This window comes from Squalius cephalus (genome assembly GCF_949319135.1).
Source record: "Squalius cephalus genome assembly, chromosome: 25".
Lineage (NCBI taxonomy): Eukaryota > Metazoa > Chordata > Actinopteri > Cypriniformes > Leuciscidae > Squalius > Squalius cephalus.
Genome location: NC_137146.1, coordinates 12418544 through 12439587, shown reverse-complemented (window position 1 = coordinate 12439587; position 21044 = coordinate 12418544). Strand labels below are relative to the sequence as shown.

Below are 21044 nucleotides of genomic sequence, written 5' to 3'. Positions count from 1 at the left end.
CTTTGGTTTAGGGTTAGTTAATTTACTGTTATTACAGCAGTAAGTACATGTGGCATATGTAACAAGGGCATTGTAAAATAAAGTGTTACCAAAAACAAATTCTAAAACTGAAGTTGAACTGTGTCCTAAATACTGTAGATTAATGGAGGCAGAGTGTTAGTAGTACTAAAGAATGCTATTCTTTAATAATAATAATAATAATAATAAATATAGCTGCAAGCAGCAATTACCGGGGCCAAGCAGAATAAGACGACAAGACATGCCAACATTGCTGAAAGTGTCAGATCAACTGCAACAATTAGCAATTAAAGACATTTAAAGAAGATTTTAGGCGAAATGCCTGAAAAATCATATAAACAGTAATTAAAAATATGATTTAATGGATTATCACTTTCGACCAATAGGTGGCGCAGTTACAAAACTGATGTGATGTGGTCAGAGTGAAGTGACAATGACACATACAAAGTTTGGTGTCAATATGTCAAGGCATTGCAGAGATAAAGCCTGAATAATGCTTTTAGCATCATGCCTCAACTTTGCTGCTGCGCTATACGAAAACGGTTTCGTCAATCGACACGAAATCCATAACTTTCAGTCGGCACAGTCTGGAGATGATATGATTCGATTTTGGTGAAAATCGGACAATTGGTGTAGGAGGAGTTCGAAAAAGTAGGTTTTGAATGAAAATAGCATTTTATTTCACAAAACTCTATTGAAGTCAATGGGAATTTCATGTTTTGTTCTATTATAGCGCCACCAAGAGGCTCAGTCCCACAATTTTTTTTACGTGTCCTCAGAGTGAGCCCATACATATGTGTGTCAGTTTTGGTGAAAATATCTCAATTCGCTTCAGAGTTATAGGCATTTATATGAAAAAACACGTAAAAAATGACTGACACATGACTTTGTTTGGAATTTACTACCCCTAAACATCAATATTTTCGCATTTGGGCATTGGCGTATAGCTATCGACCTATGTTTCCAAACTTCTGACGGTGGTTTCGTCTCGATCGGACTAGCGGTTTCGAAGATATAGCCAAATGTTTTTTAAGCGCTAAATCACAACGCTACACAAACCGTAAGGCGAAACCTAGCATGTTTGGTATCATAGGACTCGGCAATGATTCAGGAGTCTAAAAAGATGAGTTTCGTGAAAATAAGTTGACCACACCCAAAGTTATAAGCATTTGAAAAAAAAAATTCACCACTAGGTGGCGCTGTTTCGAAACTTCTCACGCTCCTTCAGGACATCGGGCTGATGACCCATACCAAGTTCCGTAACAATCCGTTCATGTGTTCTTAAAATACAGCATTTTAGCACAAAATTCAAAATGGCCGACAGCCAAAATGGCCGATATGGTAATATTGGATATCAGTGGACTCGGCATGTTACCCTGAATCTAACGAGACCAATTTTATGATTTTTGGACAAACTGTTCAGAAGTTATAAGCAAAAATACCCATTTTTCATATCTCCGGACCAGTAGGTGGCGCTGCGCCGAAACACAGCATGTAGCCTCAGGTCATGCTTGTGATGACATGTACCAACTTTGGTCTGAATCTGATAAAGCGTTGCGGAGATACGGCTTTACATCTGTTTTCGCAAGCGCTACGTAAAATTTATTCGTGGGTTTATCGAAAACTGTTAAGCGAATCAACTTGAATTCCATAACTTTTTGTCAGCATGGTCTGTAGATGATCTGGTTTAATTTTCGTGCAAATCGGACAAACCGTCTAGGACGAGTTCGAAAAAGTAGCTTTTTAGATAAATTCAAAATGGCGGCCATATTGTTATGACGGAAATGACGTCATAGGGTGCAATCGAATTGGCATGAGCTCAGGAATCAGAGAGAAAAAGAATTTTGTTGATTGGCCTTACGGTTCAAAAGTTATTAGCAAAATAAAAGTGAAACTTTGGACAGGTGGTGGCGCTAGAGGGAATGACTTAGACACACCAAAATTGGTGTATTTAATGTTGGGACTGTCCTCTATCAGAATGTCAAACCAAAACAACTTTCCCGCATTCGGTTCTATGGGCTGCCATAGACTCCCAGTTGGAAGAAGGAAGAATAATAATAATAAGAACGGGAACAGATACAATAGGTGCCTCCGCACCTTCGGTGCTTGGCCCCTAATAATAATGAATAGATTAATTAAAACACATAAAAAAATCATTAAATAAATGTTATATATATATATATATATATATATATATATATATATATATATATATATAGACATGAAAAGCTTCTTAAAAACTGGGATAAAGCAACGTTAAAATAAGATGTAATACTATTTTGACAACGAATTAGTTTTCTTGTTGCTAAAATTGAATGTTCTACAGGGAGCATTTTATATAAATACCAGAGGTGCATTATACATCATATCAATGAGATGAACGATTAACAATGCATGAACCAAACTCACCACCGACAAACTTTATGACTCATTTTTCCACACATAGCTTTATATATATATATATATATATATATATAAATCATATGGAAGGGTGAAATCACTCTCAATAACATTATCGTCCTCTGTTCCACCTCGAGTATCTCACAGGAGACTTCACTTCATCACTTATTTACATAAAGTTAAACTTTTCTTAACTTTGTTGAGTCACAGGGATGCGCACACATTGCAATGGTAATGTTGCTAATGCCACTGAAAAATCACCAACTTTTATTGCAAATGACTTCCGTTGCTATAAATCGAGTCTGTAAAATATTGACTAGAAATGGATCCGATGGTTTATATGCAGTGTGAAGAAACCTTAGAGAGCCTTACCTTAGCCAGGCTGGCTGTAAAAAGAACACATTCAAAGAGTTCGCCCATTTTCTGCAGAAACTCATCCACATGAGGCCTCTTCAGCACGTAGACCTTCAAACAAACCAAATAAACAGCTATTACTGATGGAAACAAATCACTTCTGCCTCCTGGAAATAGACAGGGGAGACGCTGACACTGAACTTTCAACAAACCTCTTCGTAGCTTTTCAGTCTTGAACTTGTCGATCAGTTGCTGTAACCAAGTGCAAGTAACCAAGAACAGGCCGACCCTGATCCACAAAGCCTATCCTGGATTACTTGAACCAGGTATCAGCCACTTGGCAGATGTATTCCAGCAGTTGATGTCGTAATATGGCAGAAAATCCACAGAACAGTGATGTGGCCATCACTAAGATGTATTTTATGTTATGATTTTTACAGTAATATTCCAGGTTCAGTAAAAGTTAAGGAAAGCATTTGTGGCTTAATGTTGATAACCACAAAATTAATTTCTACTTCCCTCCTTTTCTATAAAAAAGCAAAACTCAGGGTTAAAGTGAGGCAATTACAATTGAAGGGATTCAAGTTACAAATGTGTAAATAAGGTGGATACAGTGAAAAACAGTAACAGATCTAATGGGACTTTTAATGTAATTTTACAGTAAAATACTGTACAGTTTTTGGACATTTTATAATTTACTGTGAAAAAAATGACAGCTCACATTTGATGGGTTTTCATTGAAATAATTGTTTCTTCTTAGTTCTTTCTTACCATTTATGTACATTAGAGTTTTATGTCAGATCTTATGTTGCTGAATTAATGTTTTTGACACCATGCACTTTCTATATATAGTCATATACATTAGTATTTACCTCAGTATATGTGTATATTTTTTATGGAACATTTTTGGCAACCTGTCGTTTACCATAATTTCACTTTTTGTATAGCCACAACATGTAATTACCACGTTACCATGATTTTAATGTAAAAAAATGGTAAGTGGCTGTAAAAAAGATGGTTTAAACTTTACGGCTCAAATAATGCAGCAGTAGAATTATTGTAAGAGCTTTTATAGAATTCTAAACTTCACATTTGTGACCCTGGACCACAAAACCAGTCACATGGAGTAATTTTATGAAATTGAGATTTATACATCATATGAATGCTGAATAAATAAGCTTTCCATTGATGTATGGTCTGTTATGATAGGACAATATTTGGCCGATATACAACTATTTGAAAATCTGAGGGTGCAAAAAAATCGAAACATTGAGAAAATCGCCTTTAAAGTTGTCCATTTATGTTCACGATTGTGCTGCATCCTCTCACAAAAATAAATGTTTTATATATTTACAGTAGGAAATTTACAAAATATCATGATCTTAATCGGCATAAAAGAAAAATCGATAATTTTGACCCATACAATGTATTGTTGGCTATTGCCACAAATATACCAGGACTTGTGATTGGTTTTGTGATCCAGGGTCACATTTATGCTTTAAAATCCTCCAAAAAATTGGTCCCATCAACTTCCATTGCAAGTGCCTCACCTTAAACCTTGCTTAGGACGAGTCAAAATTCTATTCATTTTTTATTATCCCACAAATGCTGACAATTGATCTCATCTTGTATGGAACCCAGAATATTTCTTAAATTTCAAGACACCGATTGTTGAGGTTAAGTGACACTGAATCCCAAAATACAGTCCAGATTCCGACAAAGTGTGAACATTTACCCACAGCCACATTCGAACACACTTGAACTGTACCTGATGAACTGTTCCGTCAATCTCCACAGGGACTATAAAGTCTGCGTTGCTGATAGGCTGCAGGCACGAAACAGGAAAACACACATTAGGAGTCTGCTTGAAACCGACTGAAAGAATGTTACAGCTGTATCAGGCCAGTGTTCTCTGTGAGAGAGAGAGGGAGGCATCCATCGCTTCACAGATACCTGCAGTCAAGTCTTTCAGTTAGACTTCTTTGAGCTGTAAGAGTTTATGTGCATGAGCGTGTTTCTGACAGCTGACTGCATGGAGCTGGGAACGGCAAGCTTCTTTGAAAAGAGACTTGATACGCTTTTAAAGAAAGCGGAGGGAGAGGGAGGAGACGTGCCGTTGAGCGAAGGGAGACGATGAAAGAAACGCGGCGGGAAGCTCTGAGCTCTCGTAATGCAAAGAGAGAAAGGGAAAGGGAGATGAGGAGAAGAGAGAAAACTTTTGCTCACTGGAACTTGTTCAAAACTGATTGGACGGCAGAGAAGGAGGCTCACACCTGTCCCCTCTCTGACCTGGTTTGCATAACATCATGACTAGGATGGATAGTTTCATTTACAACACAATTCCACAGACACAGAAAAACACAGTTTTCTTAATATGTGTCTTCCAGAACAATGTATACATCCTGAACAACCTCAAAACAAGATCAATTTATACATTTGATCATTTTAAACAATTTATTTTATATTTAAATAATATAATGTTCTTACCCAATTGACAATTTTACTAATATATTTATTTATTTGATGATGATTTTTGATGATTAACTACTCATCAATGGGGGGTTTTACTGTAGAACGAGATAGAAAATTTACGTTTTCAGTGGACAGTTTCTAAATGTTTATCTACAAATACAGTGGACACATTTTTTAACTGTTTTAGTACTTCGATGTCTAAATATTTAATGAAGGAACTGATTTCAGATCAGTTTTCAGTCAACTGATTTACACTGATCAGTTCATTATATGGCCAGCAGGAGGAGTGTGTGATCTATAGTAGGCTACTAATGAGGATTGTGACACTGTATTAGCTAGAAAATGCAATCTTGAATCCTATTACCATATAAATCAGGTATACATTATTTCCAATGCTAATCTATATTCTCATATTTATTATAAGCTTCAACTGTCCTCTAAACAAAAGTATCAACTGTCAGAAAGTGCAGGTGAGAGAGAGAATGAGAGATTAGAAAATAGTGTACTGAAATACATATATAAAGACATTACACATACTGACTAGCGGACTCACTGTCCCTTGACTACTAACTAATTATTACACTGTTACATTATCCCACTTAATGCATGGCTACTTACCACATAAGTAAATGCACTGATTTGGAATTTTGATTAGAGATTAAATGATCTTATTATGTGGGAATAAACAGATATGAGATATGAAACTAGAATACTGTGAGATTGGTTTACAGGTAAATATACAAATATACAATATATTCTGACCAATCAGAATCAAGTATTCTAGACATTTACTAAAAATGATTAAACAATATTTAAACGTTTAATACTTAAATATTTCAAGTTCATTTATTTATTTAAGAAAGGCAATTAAAGATTAGCGCAATGAAGTACAGACTTGGGCAGAATTGTAAAATAAGCATTATGTCCAAAATTGCATTAGATACATAATATTTAATATTGTTTAATGTTCAAATAATTTTTGTGGCTGCTGTATGTAAATGTGAAGGGGAAAAAAGAAAACCGAAAACCTCTTCTGTCACCGAGAAAAACAAGCCATTGAGGCAAAACCAAGCAATAATCATAAGTAATAGAATACACACGTTCAAGTACGGTCATGGTCGAATCTTTTTTTTGTGTAACTGTGAGCATACCTTTTTAATGTGATATGTGTGTATGTGTTTTGGTGTCAGGGTGGGTGTTTTTGTGCGTGTATGTGAGGTTGTGAACGCGCACAAAGGCATGCATCCCTTTCTCTGGGCCTCTTTCTCTCAGTCGCCGCCTTCCACTCTTCTCTGAGCGAAAACAGGAGCTGCCAGGCAGACATTTTAAAGGAGGACAGGCTTTGCTTTAACAAAACACAGTTATTAGTCTTCGAGCAAACACATTCGGTATCTGTCACTGTCTTTCTCTCTTGGGAGTGGGGATGCATCCAGCTGTGGAAGACATTAAGCTAGATGTGTGTACATATGTAAATGTGGGGTGATTGTGTGTAATCAAATGGCCACAGTCGTTTATTTGATCATATGTGTGTGTGAGAGAGCAGCATAAAACCAAGATGCATAGAAGTGGGTCACTGCACTAAGCAGGTGGCTCCCTGAAGCAGTACTTTTAGGGACCAGACAAACATTTAGTCTCTGAAGAGGATTTAATTCACCCAGGACTTAAAATCCAACCAAACAACCTCAAATACTGCCAATGCCTTCTGTTATTATTATATTATCATAAAACAGGGGCAATGTTTTTTTCTTTTTCAAATAAAAATCAATCAGTCACAATGCAGACTGCACACAGATATGAAGTAATAAGATTTGAACACATCTAGAATGCAGAACCAAAATCTAGTACTTTAAAGGTATACAGTATAAAATGTATAAAAATTCCCAAAAAATTGCATTAAAAAATGTAAAAAATATTATCAAAATAAAATTTTATAAGCTTTCTGGACAAAAAAAAAAAAAAAAAAAAAAGAGCATAATTTTAGGGCTTCGGGTCATTTTGACCCACGAGGGACACTTTTGTTACAAGTACGGGAGGATAAGGTTAAAAAACAACAAAGACGTTTCAGAAAAAACCTTCCATGAATGATGTATAAATGTTTTTGTGCTAACATTTTGAGAACATTATTATAGTCTAGATAACTCTGAAAGAATGTTTGATGAAAGTTACTGGAAGAAAGTTCGCTCATAAAGTTCCTGTTAGCTGGGATTATCCATTCTGTGATTTCCTTCACCACAAAAGATAGTTACGGCACTAAATTTAGCCAAAACAAGTTATCTTAAGAGGCAGAATAAGATGTCTCCTTTTATTTGAAAATGCCTTAAAAGGCTCCCTATGTAGGCAGCTAACTAGGTTTTGGAACACAGCCATAGTCATCTTAAATTTTTCAAAAGTCAGCCAATATAGAGGGCGGCAATGGTTTCCAAAGTAAAACTGATTAGCTATCAGTCAAATATGCCATGTATTCACTGCTATATGAAATATCATAACAACATACATTTGTGTTTATGTATGTGTGTGCACTAGTACCTTGAAAGAGCTGTGCACAAGGGTCTCGTCCAGGTCAATGACCACACAGTTCTTGCCGTAATCATTAATGCTGACCTCAGGCAAGAGGTATTTGGCTGGAGGCTGGAGGAAATACGGCACAGATGAATACAAGCAGGAGAGCAAACAGAGGGTAAAGATGCATCCTTATCATATCAGCCAGACATTCGGAGTTATAATCAAAAGCTACGGTCTGTCCTCCAATGGGACACAACATGCACCGGAGATTCCTCTGTTGGGGTCCAATAACGAATCCCAAATGATGTACTGGGATCTGGTGCTTTTGGATAACCTTGAAACAATGATTACAGCTCTGTGTTAAAGTGACTGGTTTGGCTTCACTGCCAACTCATGTTGCTTAAGCACAAGCTGCCTCTGTAGACGGTCTGCCAGTAACTGGAAAGAGATGTCCTTTACTAAGCCTGACCTGATGGAGGCAGATGGACTTGAGAGGCAAAACACACTCACACACATATCCAAAGATGCAAGCCAAGTCATAATATATGTACATTCAGATTCAATATATGTAATATTCTTTACATGAGCATTTCAGAGGTCATGGTCCTCCATGACCTTTCACTGGCGATATTACAACCTCATCAGATTTGAAAAACTATCAGCAAATCAAATTATATTAAAGTTGAATTAATTATTCATATAATTACTCCAGTAAGTACTTTAAGTATTTAATTGTGACGTGTCAATTATGGAATACACATATCCTATGCAGTTAATATCATGGTCCCATTGACTTCTACTGTTCTTAAAGGGGAAGCAAGTATTTTTTTCTGCCTCAAATTAGACAACTATAAGTAATTCATAGATTGAATTCCCCAATAATTATTTTTATGTTATGACCAGTAACCGATAAATGCCTGATATTAAAATTCTAAATTAATTAAAAATAAAACACTAAAAACTAAAATCAAGTTAATCAACCGTTAAACTCTTCATGTGTATTGAGGCATTGCAACATTACAGTTTGAAAACTTGATTTTCCAAAGATAATATTTAGCAGTGCTATGAATCATTCTTGTTTAAAGATTAACTTTAAGTGAGCGTTAGATGACGGCAAAGGTAAATTAACATGTCAAAATGGGGGAAATTAAAACAATTAAATATACAAAATCGACCAATACTAATAAATAAAATTTAAAAGGGAACATTCATATGAATAAACAAACAAGACCACACACACGGTGACTTTTATGCATGTCCCATGAGTACATACAATTACATCATTACAGTAACTCTATGGTTAATGCTTTAACCATAATTGTAACCTCATGCTGTGTCAATCAATCCTAGCATTCATTTAATGGCTTTCAAATGCTTTACAATTCATTACTTGCTTGCATTATGATAATTTGCTTGCTTTGAGTGAAAAATGACAGCCGGTTTGTGGTTCTCTAAATTCCAAACTTAACATTTGCCCCAATCCAGACACTTTCAAAATGCGTTAATGAGAAGATGTTTGACATCATGCAGTTGAAAATATGAAACTCATTATTGTTAGCCAGTCAGAGCGACAGGATCTGGAAACAGGCAGTGAGACATTCCCAGCTCTGATCTTAGAAAACACCCATGGTTTGATTACAATTACTGTGAGAATTAAACCTCCTGCCAGCATGTTCTCAGCGTGGATGCTGGGTTTTTGCTGAGCAGGAAGAGGTAGGTGAAGTGTGTGTCAGGATTTGGGTCTCCCCTATCTCTCTGGCCCATCATGAAAGCCTGGCTCAGATCAGCAAACCTCTCTGCACGCTCGTCCTCTAGCAGGTGCAGTGTGGGATGGATTTGATTTTCTGAAACTGCTGTTGTCCTCGAGTACAGCTAATTGCTATCAACAATATTATGACAGTATAAACGGGTAAAGAACAACATGAAATGGCATTTGAAATGGATTTAAAGGGACAAAAGGGAAAACTCAGTCATCATTTACTCGCCCTCATGTCCTTCCCAAAAAGTATGACTCTTCTGTGGAACACAGAGGAAGATATTTTGAATGGGGGAAAAAAAGTCTATATACAGTAATGTAAGCCAATCACATTGTTTAGTATTCGACTGACTTTCATTGTATGGACAAAAAACTGTTGAAAATTTTCAGAAGAAAGTGACATAAGTAAATGATGACAGAATTTTCCCTTTTAGGTAAACTATTTATATATTTGTTTGTTTGTTTCAGGGACAATACATATTAATAATACGTAAAATATGTGAAATGCACCAGGATTTACCTAAATTGGCAAATTTTCATCTGTAGTATTCAAATTCTGTATTTTGAGTGAAATACAATTAGAAAATATAAAGGGCAGTTTGGGGGATTTGATGTGATATGTTATTAGGCTATGATGTTTTGATATTAATGGTTAATATTTTTCCCCACACTTGCTGCTTTGGTTTTGTCAGCAGCAAAGGCATAGTTATGTGCCGATAGATTTAAGATATAAGCTGTGCGTGAATGTGTTCTGTACTGAATAAAAGTAGATGCAGGAAAGGTTTGCACTGCAGGTCATTGCAAAATGTATTGCCGTAGACTGCAGGCCAGTGATAGGCTAATGTTAAATAATATTAAAATACATAAACCAAACAAAATATTGACTTGTAAAGCCACTTTTTAAGTAATATTTGTTCAATGCATTAGTCACAATAGTAATGTCTTTGAATAATCTTCATGTAATTAATTCAATTAAAATGTTGAATCAATTGACAGCACAAGTTTGCAATCCCTCTGTCATTTATGCACAATATGTGGCTGTTTTCCAAGATACTGCTTTTTATTTCTTTATGTAATCAAAAAACAAAGCCAGGCAGGTTTCTCTCAATAGAGAAAATATATGCATAAGCATGCACCAAAAAAAAGATAATACATACACTGGGAATTGGGATGACCTGAACCTGATCACACTGAAAAATAAAACCAGACAGAGAGAAAAAAAAAAAAATGGGAGAAAGAGAATAATCAAAAAAAGCAACAAAAAAAGCACAACAAACACAACACTGTAAAAGCAAACAACGCAACAGAGATTACGAACAGTTGTACATTGTTATTACATGACTAAAACACACACAGACATGCTAACAAAAATCACATCCTTGTTCACTGTGTAATCTTGTCAGGATTCTCTCTGTGAGGGCTGGGAAACACATGGGTTTCATTTAAAGTATCTGTGGGTCTAAAACAGAGCAGCTTAGAGTGCATGCACATCTAAAATGGCAGGACATTTCTCAGCAGATCGCGAGTCATTTACAAGCAAACATTCGCAGTAACGCGATCTGATTCAGATCCATTTATAGCTGCCTGTACCTGCTTTGGCAGCACACATGAGTGTTTGTGGAGAGCCAAGGCTTAAAGTTTCACCATGGACAGTGAGGTCATTTCACACGGTACACTGCCCAGCGTTTGTGTGTGTGTGTGTGTGTGTGTTTGGATGTGTGCAAAAGATAGAAAGAAAAAGAACAAGGGGTAAATACACTTAACTATCAGCACAAGACACTAAATGGGCTGAAATAACTCTATACCATAAGTATTTGAAAGTGTACTTTGTAGTTTTTTTTTGGTAATATTGCACCAGTCTTCTTGGTGAACAAAAAGTCAAAAGTGTCAGATAAAAGGGCGATAAAGCGAGTAGTAATCAGCTGGTCATGTGATCTCAATATGGCGGCCCCCATGAGGTGGTCTGCTCCATGTAAAATAAAATAAAACAGCTTTTATTAGCCTACTGATGGACTGGAGTCTTCATTAGGAGTGTGCTAGTGCAAAATAAAATAAAATGATCAAATAAATAAATTAAAATAGAATGGACCCTTTATTGTAAAAGAACAGCCACACAGGGATCAAGTGTCAGTACATGATATATTTGCACCATCCCAGTCTTAAGTTTTATTTAAGATTTATTGGAGTTCTTGGTTGGGTTTCCTTCAAGTATCGATTATGTCTCAGATTTTTCTTCTAAAATTAAAATAGAAATTTGTTTGTATTTTTATTTCACCAATACAAATTTAAAATCAATGTTATAATAAATGTGGCTAGTCTTTATCTTTAGCAAAAGTCAATCACAATTTGATTCCATTCCCAATAGGAGAAACAACTGAGATATTAAAGAGATCTCATTTGTGCTTTTTCCTTTCCTTCGTAGTGACCGGCTTTGAAAAATTGCTTTATAAAACTGAAAACAGAGCAAACAACATGAGCAAATAAACAACATTTTCAGCATGCGCAATGCATTCTAAGTGTATTCCCCCTTAAGAGTAGGCTACGAATGGCAGAAGAAGAGAAAGAAAAAGAGGGGAAGGAACAAACTGGGCAGCAAGTAGACACACAAAAGACACACATTTTATTGGAATTAAATAACCAGTTCAGGAATGTGTGTGTGTGTTTGTGTGTGTGAGAGAGAGAGAGCGAGAGAGAGAGAGAGAGAGAGAGAGAGAGAGAGAGAGAGAGAGAGAGAGAGAGAGAGAGAGAGAGGGAGAGAGGGAGAGAGAGAGAGAGTGTGTGTGTGTGTGTGGAAACTGAAGAATGTGTGTGCGAGGAAGCAGGCCCATCATTTCTAGAACTGGATGGTAAACATCACAGCGAGTTCACAGAGTTCGGAACAGCTGGAAAACTTTGCGGTATGGACACGGGAACAGCGTGCACAGAGCCTGCATTCGGGCGCAGCTCACAAACAAGAAAAAAAAAACCCTCAGCTAAACCGAGAGAAAATGAGCAAAGTTTGCTAACAAACAGACGTTATTCTGAGCTGACACAACATTAGCAATTCAAACGCATAAACATAAACTGTCCAATTTCATGCATCCAGTGCCGAAGATTTTCACGCCGTTAAAAGTGCCTTAGAGAAATACATGAGGCCTCACCTTTGCAGGGCTGCTGTTCTCCTCGGCAGGTGGAGGGAGGGAGCAGGTCTTGTTGTTGGTGGCTGGTGGTTCTGCATTATAGTCCCGGAAACAGCAGAAGAAGGGACTAAAGATACTTCTGTTCCTGTGTTTCTTTAAACTGCTGTTGGACTGGGAGACTGTGACAGAGAAAAACACACACACACCACGCGTTGGTCACTCCAATGTACAAACTGTTCAAAACATCTGGGGCTTTACCTTCCCTGCCCTGTAACTTAAAACCCGCCGGCCTCGCATACAGCGCACATTCACGAAGGAGGTCGTAACGAGTGAAAAAACAACGGTCTGTTGGAGTTTGCTTATTGGTTACTGTGTAAAGCACACATGACCGAACAAGTGTGCAAACAGCTCCTTTTTTGTATTACGGTACACAGAACGCGTCTCCATGGACAACTCTGTCACCTTTGCCCCCTGCGCTTGCACGCCTGCTGTTCTGCGATTGCATTCCATGAATACAACTGCACGTCATCCTGCACAGCAATACATCTCAAGTACACTTACACACAACCAGCATTAAAAGCTCCCACAAATCAGACATTGTAAATGCTGATTGTGTGAGGAAGACATGGTTAAGCTGATGGCAATGGGTCTAAAATCCTTTTAGAAAAAGAAATCGAGTCTGTTGCGAGTGTTACATCAGGTGAACGCTTTATAGTTGCTATGCAAACATATGTATGATGTTAAGGGTCAAAATAAAATAAAATATATAAAATACAAACAAAAAGCAAAAAACTAAACAAAAAGCAAAAAACAAAACAAATAAAATAAAATAATAGAATAATCAAAATAAATGCAGAACCTTTCAAAATAAAACAAAACAAAAAGCAAAAAACTAAACAAAAAGCAAAAAACAAAACCAAAAGAAAAAACAAAACAAATAAAATAAAATAATAGAATAATCAAAATAAACGCAGAACCTTTCAAAATAAAACAAAACAAAAAGCAATAAACAATAAGCAAAAACAAAAAGCAAAAACAAAACCAAAAGCAAAAAACTAAACAAAAAGCAAAAAACAAAACCAAAAGAAAAAGAAAAAACAAAACAAATAAAATAATAGAATAATCAAAATAAACGCAGAACCTTTCAAAATAAAACAAAACAAAAAGCAATAAACAAAAAGCAAAAACAAAAACAAAACACAAAAAGCAAAAAACAAACCAAAAAGCAATAAACAAAACAAACCAAAAAGCAAAAACAAAACCAAAAGCAAAAAGCAAAAACAAAAGCAAAAAAGCAATAAACAAAACAAAAAGCAAAAACAAAAACAAAAGCAAAAACAAAAGCAAAAAAGCAATAAACAAAACAAAAAGTAAAAACAAAAACAAAACCAAAAAGCAAAAACAAAAGCAAAAAAACTAAATAAAACAAAAGCTTTCCTTGTGAAGTAACTCGTTTGCCCATCTCATAATAACATTCTGGGTATGCGCACATATTTGCATGATATTTTGCCCAGCAATTGGAACTACAAAAACGGCTCTAAGAAACAAAAAATACGTAATATTTCCAAAGTCACACCACTTGGTTGCACTTCAGTTGACTTGCTGGGTAATAAACAGAGAAAAAGACTGGATAACAAAAACTTGCTCTCTATAGGTTATCTAATGAGGCCTGCAGGGCAGACCAGTTGTTATTGGAAGAACAGCAGAACTTGGCAGCAGCAGAAGAATGGCAAAACAGAAGAGGTGAGAAAAATAGCATTTGAAAAATGTTCTATTTTTCCTTTTAAATTGAGTAACAATAGGCTCAATCACTGATGATTGAGATGTCGGTCTAGATTGTGACCTGCTGCGTGTTAAACTGGCACGGTGCAGATTGGGTTTCACGTTATCCAGGTCAGTCGTGAGGGCCAAGTGCTCTCCAAGTGTCTTTTGTTACTGCACCTTAAAGTGGTAACAATCAACCAATTATACACCTTCATTAAATCAGAAACTAGTACAGAGCAGTACAGTTTTTTGCAGGAAGACTTGTAGTTCAGCCTATTATTTGTTCATTTAAGCCGGGGTAAATAGGATAACTTATTCAATTTGCATTTATAAACTCAAACTTTTTTGTGCCATTGCTGGTCTTGGCCAGGTACAGTATGTCTTGTCCAAATGCTTTTAAATTTCAGCGTGTCTAACCTCCTTACATAAAGGTTAAATGAAAATAAAACCCGTGAGCCAAGCGGGTCTCAATCTCATAATGGAAGAAGCATTAGGGTAATAGCTAACAGCATCTGTCTGATTACTGCTATTGGAAAACACATAAGGTCACAGAGAGCATCAGACAATGAGGAAATCCGCTTCCTGTGGCCCGATACAGCAAAGAACTCAGTTCAGCCCAAGTACATTAGTCTTTATGATGATCCCCAAACCACAAGCTTTAGGTGGAGCCATTATTAACCACCTGTATGAGAACAGCAGGTCACTTCTGCTTATATTTTATATAAGGTGACTGCACAACATATGAAGTCAGTGTGATTTAAAAGGGAGGGATTATGGAAAATGAGAATTTCCTTGTCTTGTTTTTTTTTTATATACGGTCACAAAGAAAATGTCCTTTATTGTATGAGAGCCAATGTGTAATATTCAGCATATTTGGGGATGCTGCTTATTTTACATACCAAGACAAATCATAACATCCATAACAGGCCATTCATACATAAAGGTCTTATAGAAAACCTTGCTGATGGAAAATGGTCATGTAAAACAAAAGTTTGTTTCGGTGGAAGAAGCATTAACTAACATTATAAATTAAAATCAAATCATTAAAAAAAAAAAAAAAAACTTAATGCCACATGAGTGCAATGTCGAAAACATGTGTAAAAGATAATAAAAAGTACATTAATAAATAACAACAATTTCCACAACTGCCTCATTTGTGTTCTCACACAGTAAGAGAAACTTAAAATTAGCGTTATAAAAATGTATTCTCTATGTGAGATCAGATCACTGATTAGCCTATAGACTATTTTGACAAGTCTCAGCAAAATATGTTATATTGTATTATATAAAGGAACAATTACACAAGGTTTGCACCATCCCAAATAATAATAATAATAAAAAAAACTTAACTTAAACAGATTTTATTTGGTATTTTTGAGAAAAATAAAAGAACAGTCGCACAAGGAGTGTCTATAAACAGATCGTAATGTACTTGTGCAACACTAATTTGAGAGATGGTGTGGGCGTCACCAAAGACAGAGGCAGAGGCACCAGACCCTCTGATTTTCTATCTAACTATAATTACCTGTCAGTTGACAAGCTCTGAGGCATAACGAGACGCAAACGAGCCGAACAACCTTCCACACAGAAATGCTAGGGTGATTTAATACTATATTTAAAAACATAACTACACTCTTGAACAAAGTTCGCAAGCTTATTATAATGAGTAACTAAGCCTACTGAAGATACACAGTCTGTCATAGAACAAATGGTGCAGTCCAATCTCTGTGCTCACATTCCCAAAACACCGTTCTTGTGCGATCCCTCCCTCCCGGGCCTCCATTTTGAGACTATTTTCCCGCCTTGATCGTCTGCCCTGCACGGCAGTCTAATAATATGCAGGTGGGAAGGAGAGATGGAGGGAGGTGGGTCAGTGCAGTGAAGCCTGTACCCTTTACCAGCCCTCCGTCCAACACAAACAGGGTTTTCTGCACACGCACTCATACAAACATACCCATCTAAAAACATATTCTCTGGTTGACCACAGGAATGTGGCTGGAGTCAGTTTGCATGGCGGTGCTGTCCCGGCTACAGCGTATTCTATTCAAATTCAACCTCACTTCACTAAAATGCAATCATTTGTCTAACAAAGTAGAGATTAGGTCTGCACGATTAATCGAAATACTGAAATCGCGACATGGCTTAGCGTGATTAAAATGGCAAATCGCAAAGGCTGCAATTTGATTAAATGTCTCAGAGTGTATAGCTGTGCACAATCAGCTCTTGTTCTCAGCATCTCAGAGTGGCCTGGTTGCATATGAATAAAATCAAAAAATGTTTATTTTATTATTGAATGCATTTATTTTGTGTAGCCTATAAATTGTCTCTTTCTACCAGTGTTATTATAGATAACTAAAACTATAACCAAAACTAAAAGAATAAATAAAAAAATTCATCACTAATAAAGTGAACTAACTGAATATATTTTTTTACTTATTTTACTTCAGCTTGTTGCCAAAGGTACATTTATTATTTGCATTTAGTTTAACATATTTAAAAAAAAATAACAAACTAATAAAAAAATGTCAAAAACATCCAACAAAATTACTAAAACTTTAAAAGTATAACGAAACTGGAAACATAAAATGAATTCAACATATTGATAAAAACTATATTATCTCAATGATTATAAAAATATAGTGTTTTCCATATATGACTATTCTTTTAAAATGAAAGGACATGTACTATTCTCATGTGGCAAATTCGTTTTTTTATTTATTATTTTAGAAGAACATTTTCCATCAACAGGCTGATTTCTATGTGAATGACCTTTAATTATTAATTGTTATGATTTGCAGTTTGAGTTTATAACATGCATTTGGGAACGCAACATGTGCCAACCATCTTCACAAATGTGTAATAAAAAGTTTTTATAATTCGACTGTTGTCAACAAAAGAGAAGCATTAAGAGCTTGATGGTTAAACGTATGAATTTGAAAATTAAGAAATGAAGACAGCCATAAATATTAGAACTGTTATTTTACAGTTGTACTGTAAAATAAAATAAAAATATTACTATAATTATTATTATTATTGTTAAATACTAGATTTTATATTTTTATTAATAATATTAATATTATTATAAAATATTTTGTTTAATATTTTTATTTAGTAATAATAATCATAATCAAAATATAATAATAATTATTAGTATAGTCATTTGGATATTTAATTCATTTTTTAATAATAAAATTGTTTATGCTAAAATTAAGTTCCTCTTACTCTGTGTACTTTGTTGGTTGAGTTGTCATAACTCAAAAAGATTAATGCATGCTGTTGTGTTCATTTTGATTGGTTGAGCCAAAGCATTTTTAGAGTGTAGTAGAGCTACCAATTGGGTTGGGAATCCAGTTCTGGAATCGAATAATTAAGGTCGGGAATCGGATACTTGTTATAAAATAAAAATGTCGATTCCACTTATCGATTCCAGTGTGTGCATTTTAATCTGGTTTTAAACCGTTCAAGCCAAAGAAGACGTGAAATTCGGTTCTTCTTGCGCTTGAACAGAGAGAAACAAAATTATGACAAAATATCCTCGTAAACACTTGACTGGAGTACTTGTAACTTTAATAAGGATTAATCTATGAAACTATGCAGTGTTATTTTACAATTGATTTCAAAGTTATATTTATTTGTGCTATTACTAATTTGCATTTGTTCTTATTGTATTACTGACTGTTTACTTGTCTTTAATGTGTAAAACTTATATTAGTATAGTCTAATTTATTAGTTGGCAGTTCATGCTGCGTATTTTTGTTCATGGTATTCAGCTGCAACAGAATATTTTGCAAAAAGACTAAAGACATAAATATGTTTGATATCTAAATGTCTTCATTTTTTTTTACCATATTGGAATTAAAACTTGGAATCAATAAGAATCGGAATTGTTCAAATTCAAACGATACCCAAACCTAGCTACGACAGGAGACAGGATGAGTGTAGAGATAAAAACCCTGACGGTCCTAGAATGCTGATGTTTGATTGACAGCTATCTTTCTGGTAAATCACAATGCACAAAAACAGAATTGCACAGGGAATCGCTGATTGATATGCAAATCAAGAGTTGCAAAGACAAATTCATACTGCAGTTTCCAGCTTAGCGAATGGAACTCTGGCTGAAGCTTTGTTTTCATCGTGCGCAGACCATTCCCACAGTCTGCGAGTGAGGTAATCCGATGCAGAGCGGTCACATGGGTGGGCACGGCCTCTTTGCTTTCACAGTCGAAAGAGGAAAGCAGAGGAAATTCCTGACATTCCTGACAGGAAGAGATAATAACCCTCTGACCCAAAGCGTGGAAAACTGCCCATCTGCAAAGAACACAGACCCCCAGCTTCATTACAGGGGTCAGAACTGGCTGTGGTCAGTGTGATTGTGAGGGGAGAGTGGCGTAAAGGAAATGGGGGAAAGGTTAAATAAGAGAGGAATACAGAAACAGAGAGAAGCAAGGGCCGGTTAAAGCATCAAACGTTCGCTCAGCTGTTGCTTTAATAATTCAGAAGCTCAGTCCACTGTGAGCAAACAAAGGTAACAAGGCTAATAAAAAACAAGTTCACAAATCTGTTTGCGGTCTTGTTCTAAAAGCTGATCCGAACGAGGAAAAATGAGAAAGAGATTAACTGTATACATCCTTTATCTTACTCAAAGCATTCCCTCAGGCTGATTTCTTCCCTAATCAGCCAGATGAGAAGTGAAGATCCATGTTTTACATCATGGGTTTTTAAACGTTTGCATATTCGCTGTGCTGATCACATTGTCAGTCTCGAGTCCGTTAGGATGATGTAAACCAGAGGACATCACAGAGGCGAGACAGCCGACTGACGAAGACCAAAATTCCCCAAAATAAACTATTCCTGTAATGTCTACAAGGATGTTTTTCATGTCTGCATCTCCTAATCCATACTATAATTCAACTGGAATTGGAATGGAATGAAACTGGACTTTGTAAGCCTTTTGACTGAATGATTAAAAGAACTTGTTTTGTGTGCAATCAACAAAGAACTTACATATTTTTATTTAGAAAGTTATTGTGTCTATTACTTTGTATAATCCAGTGTTCTTATCTCATCACATTCAATTCTAAACTCAGCTAAAATTGAAAATAATATTTTATTTTACCATGGTGCTGTAAGCTGTGCAGGATACACTGTACAGTATCGGTTAGTTGTTTTTGATAAGGAAACAATTGCCGCCTCTTACTGAGATGTCAAGTAAGCACTTGTTTGAAGCCTCTTGTGGGCATTACCAATGATCAGTATCAAAGTACTTCTTTTGCTTTGGCGATAACTAGCACTTATGTTTGATGGCTTTGTGAGGGCAAAGAGGATTGTAGCATGATGAACCGAGTCATCACCTTGAGGCAGGGAGTTCCTTATCCTGGCTGGACCAGGTGTGCCTTAAAATACAAATATATGAGGTAAGACTTGGTACAGCATAACTACAATTCAATGTTTCGTTCCACTGCCTTACACAAAGTTTTAACAAGCAAAAGGACAAAAAGAAGAAAGATATGTCAGGAAACTATTCATTTTACAATGCATTGAGTGAGACAAGGAAAAAGAGTAATGCTAGCAGGGCTCTAGACTAACTTTTTTTTATTAGGAACGCTGTAGCCCCTGACTTAAAATTTTAGGAGCGCAAGCAGAAAATTTAGGGGCACACCTTAAATCACCTTGCAATGCAATTATTCACATTTTCCCCCAAAATAACTGTATTACTGACAAATGCTTTGATAATAAATAGCCTTAACGTACAGAAATTACAATGTGCAGTTTTATTTTAAGTTCACAGGGCTCCAGACTAACATTTGAGGGCAGCAGCATTAAGTTCTACAGAAAGTATTTGGTAGCACTGTGGGATGACAAAGCACTGAGCTTAATTTGAGGTGTATAGATAAAGTTAACTTTAATTATTATCATTCATAATGTCTTAATATTAATTCAAAAGCAAAATGAGTGACAAAACAGATATTAGGGAGTGAAAATAGCCAATAAGCGTCCTCTACAGCTATGTTTACAATAGTAATTTAATCTTTATCTTTTTTTTTTTAAATAAGTGTGAGTTTTCCTACTTCTTGAAACTTTTAGTTTTATAAATAGGGACAATCTTTAAAGGATGAACAAAAATGTTTTGTCAACACATTAAAAAAAACATTTAAATATGATATTATAGTTTTGAAGTGCTAGAAAAAGATGTGTAGGCTACTGTTATAACCACAATATACCATAGTTACAGTAAGTGTTACTACATTAAATCCATCATGAATGTTGCTGACCTAAAGCCTTCTATAACTTGTTCGTTCATGGCACGATGTTTCTCCTGTTTTCCACGTCAGCGCTGTTTGATATGATATGGTTTATAACAGAGAATTCTGCGTCAAATCTGAACGTTTCTCACTGGATCTCGCAGCAATGTTATTAATTCTGTCGCGAACTCAGTGGATTTCTTCACTGGATCTCCACGATGTAACTGTTTCGCGTGTTCGCGATCGGCCCGCGACTGGCGAGAGAAGCTCTGCGCGGTCTATTATTGGTTCGAACTATTAAACGGTCTGTGAAGCACTTTCCACTTTCATTTTGTTTTTATTTATTAACATGTCACGGCATACTCTATGCTTGAGGCTGAGAATGTGTCTAACTAGCGTATTGTGTTTAAACTGCAA

At 35.8% G+C, this 21044-nt stretch overlaps 1 protein-coding gene across 2 annotated transcripts in view; it reads right to left on the bottom strand.

The window, feature by feature from the left end:
- ctdspla (CTD (carboxy-terminal domain, RNA polymerase II, polypeptide A) small phosphatase-like a) overlaps window positions 1–21044 on the bottom strand; it is a 38750-nt gene that overhangs the window by 3997 nt on the left and 13709 nt on the right. Inside the window, exons 2-6 of one of the 2 annotated variants that reach the window (XM_079862901.1) lie at window positions 12643–12800; window positions 10660–10692; window positions 7771–7872; window positions 4541–4597; window positions 2791–2883 (exon numbers count right to left, since the gene is read on the bottom strand). In XM_079862901.1, coding sequence (XP_079719027.1) covers window positions 2791–2883; window positions 4541–4597; window positions 7771–7872; window positions 10660–10692; window positions 12643–12800 — 443 coding nt within the window. The remainder of the gene's footprint in view (window positions 1–2790; window positions 2884–4540; window positions 4598–7770; window positions 7873–10659; window positions 10693–12642; window positions 12801–21044) is intronic. The other variant, XM_079862902.1, reaches the window with a different exon arrangement.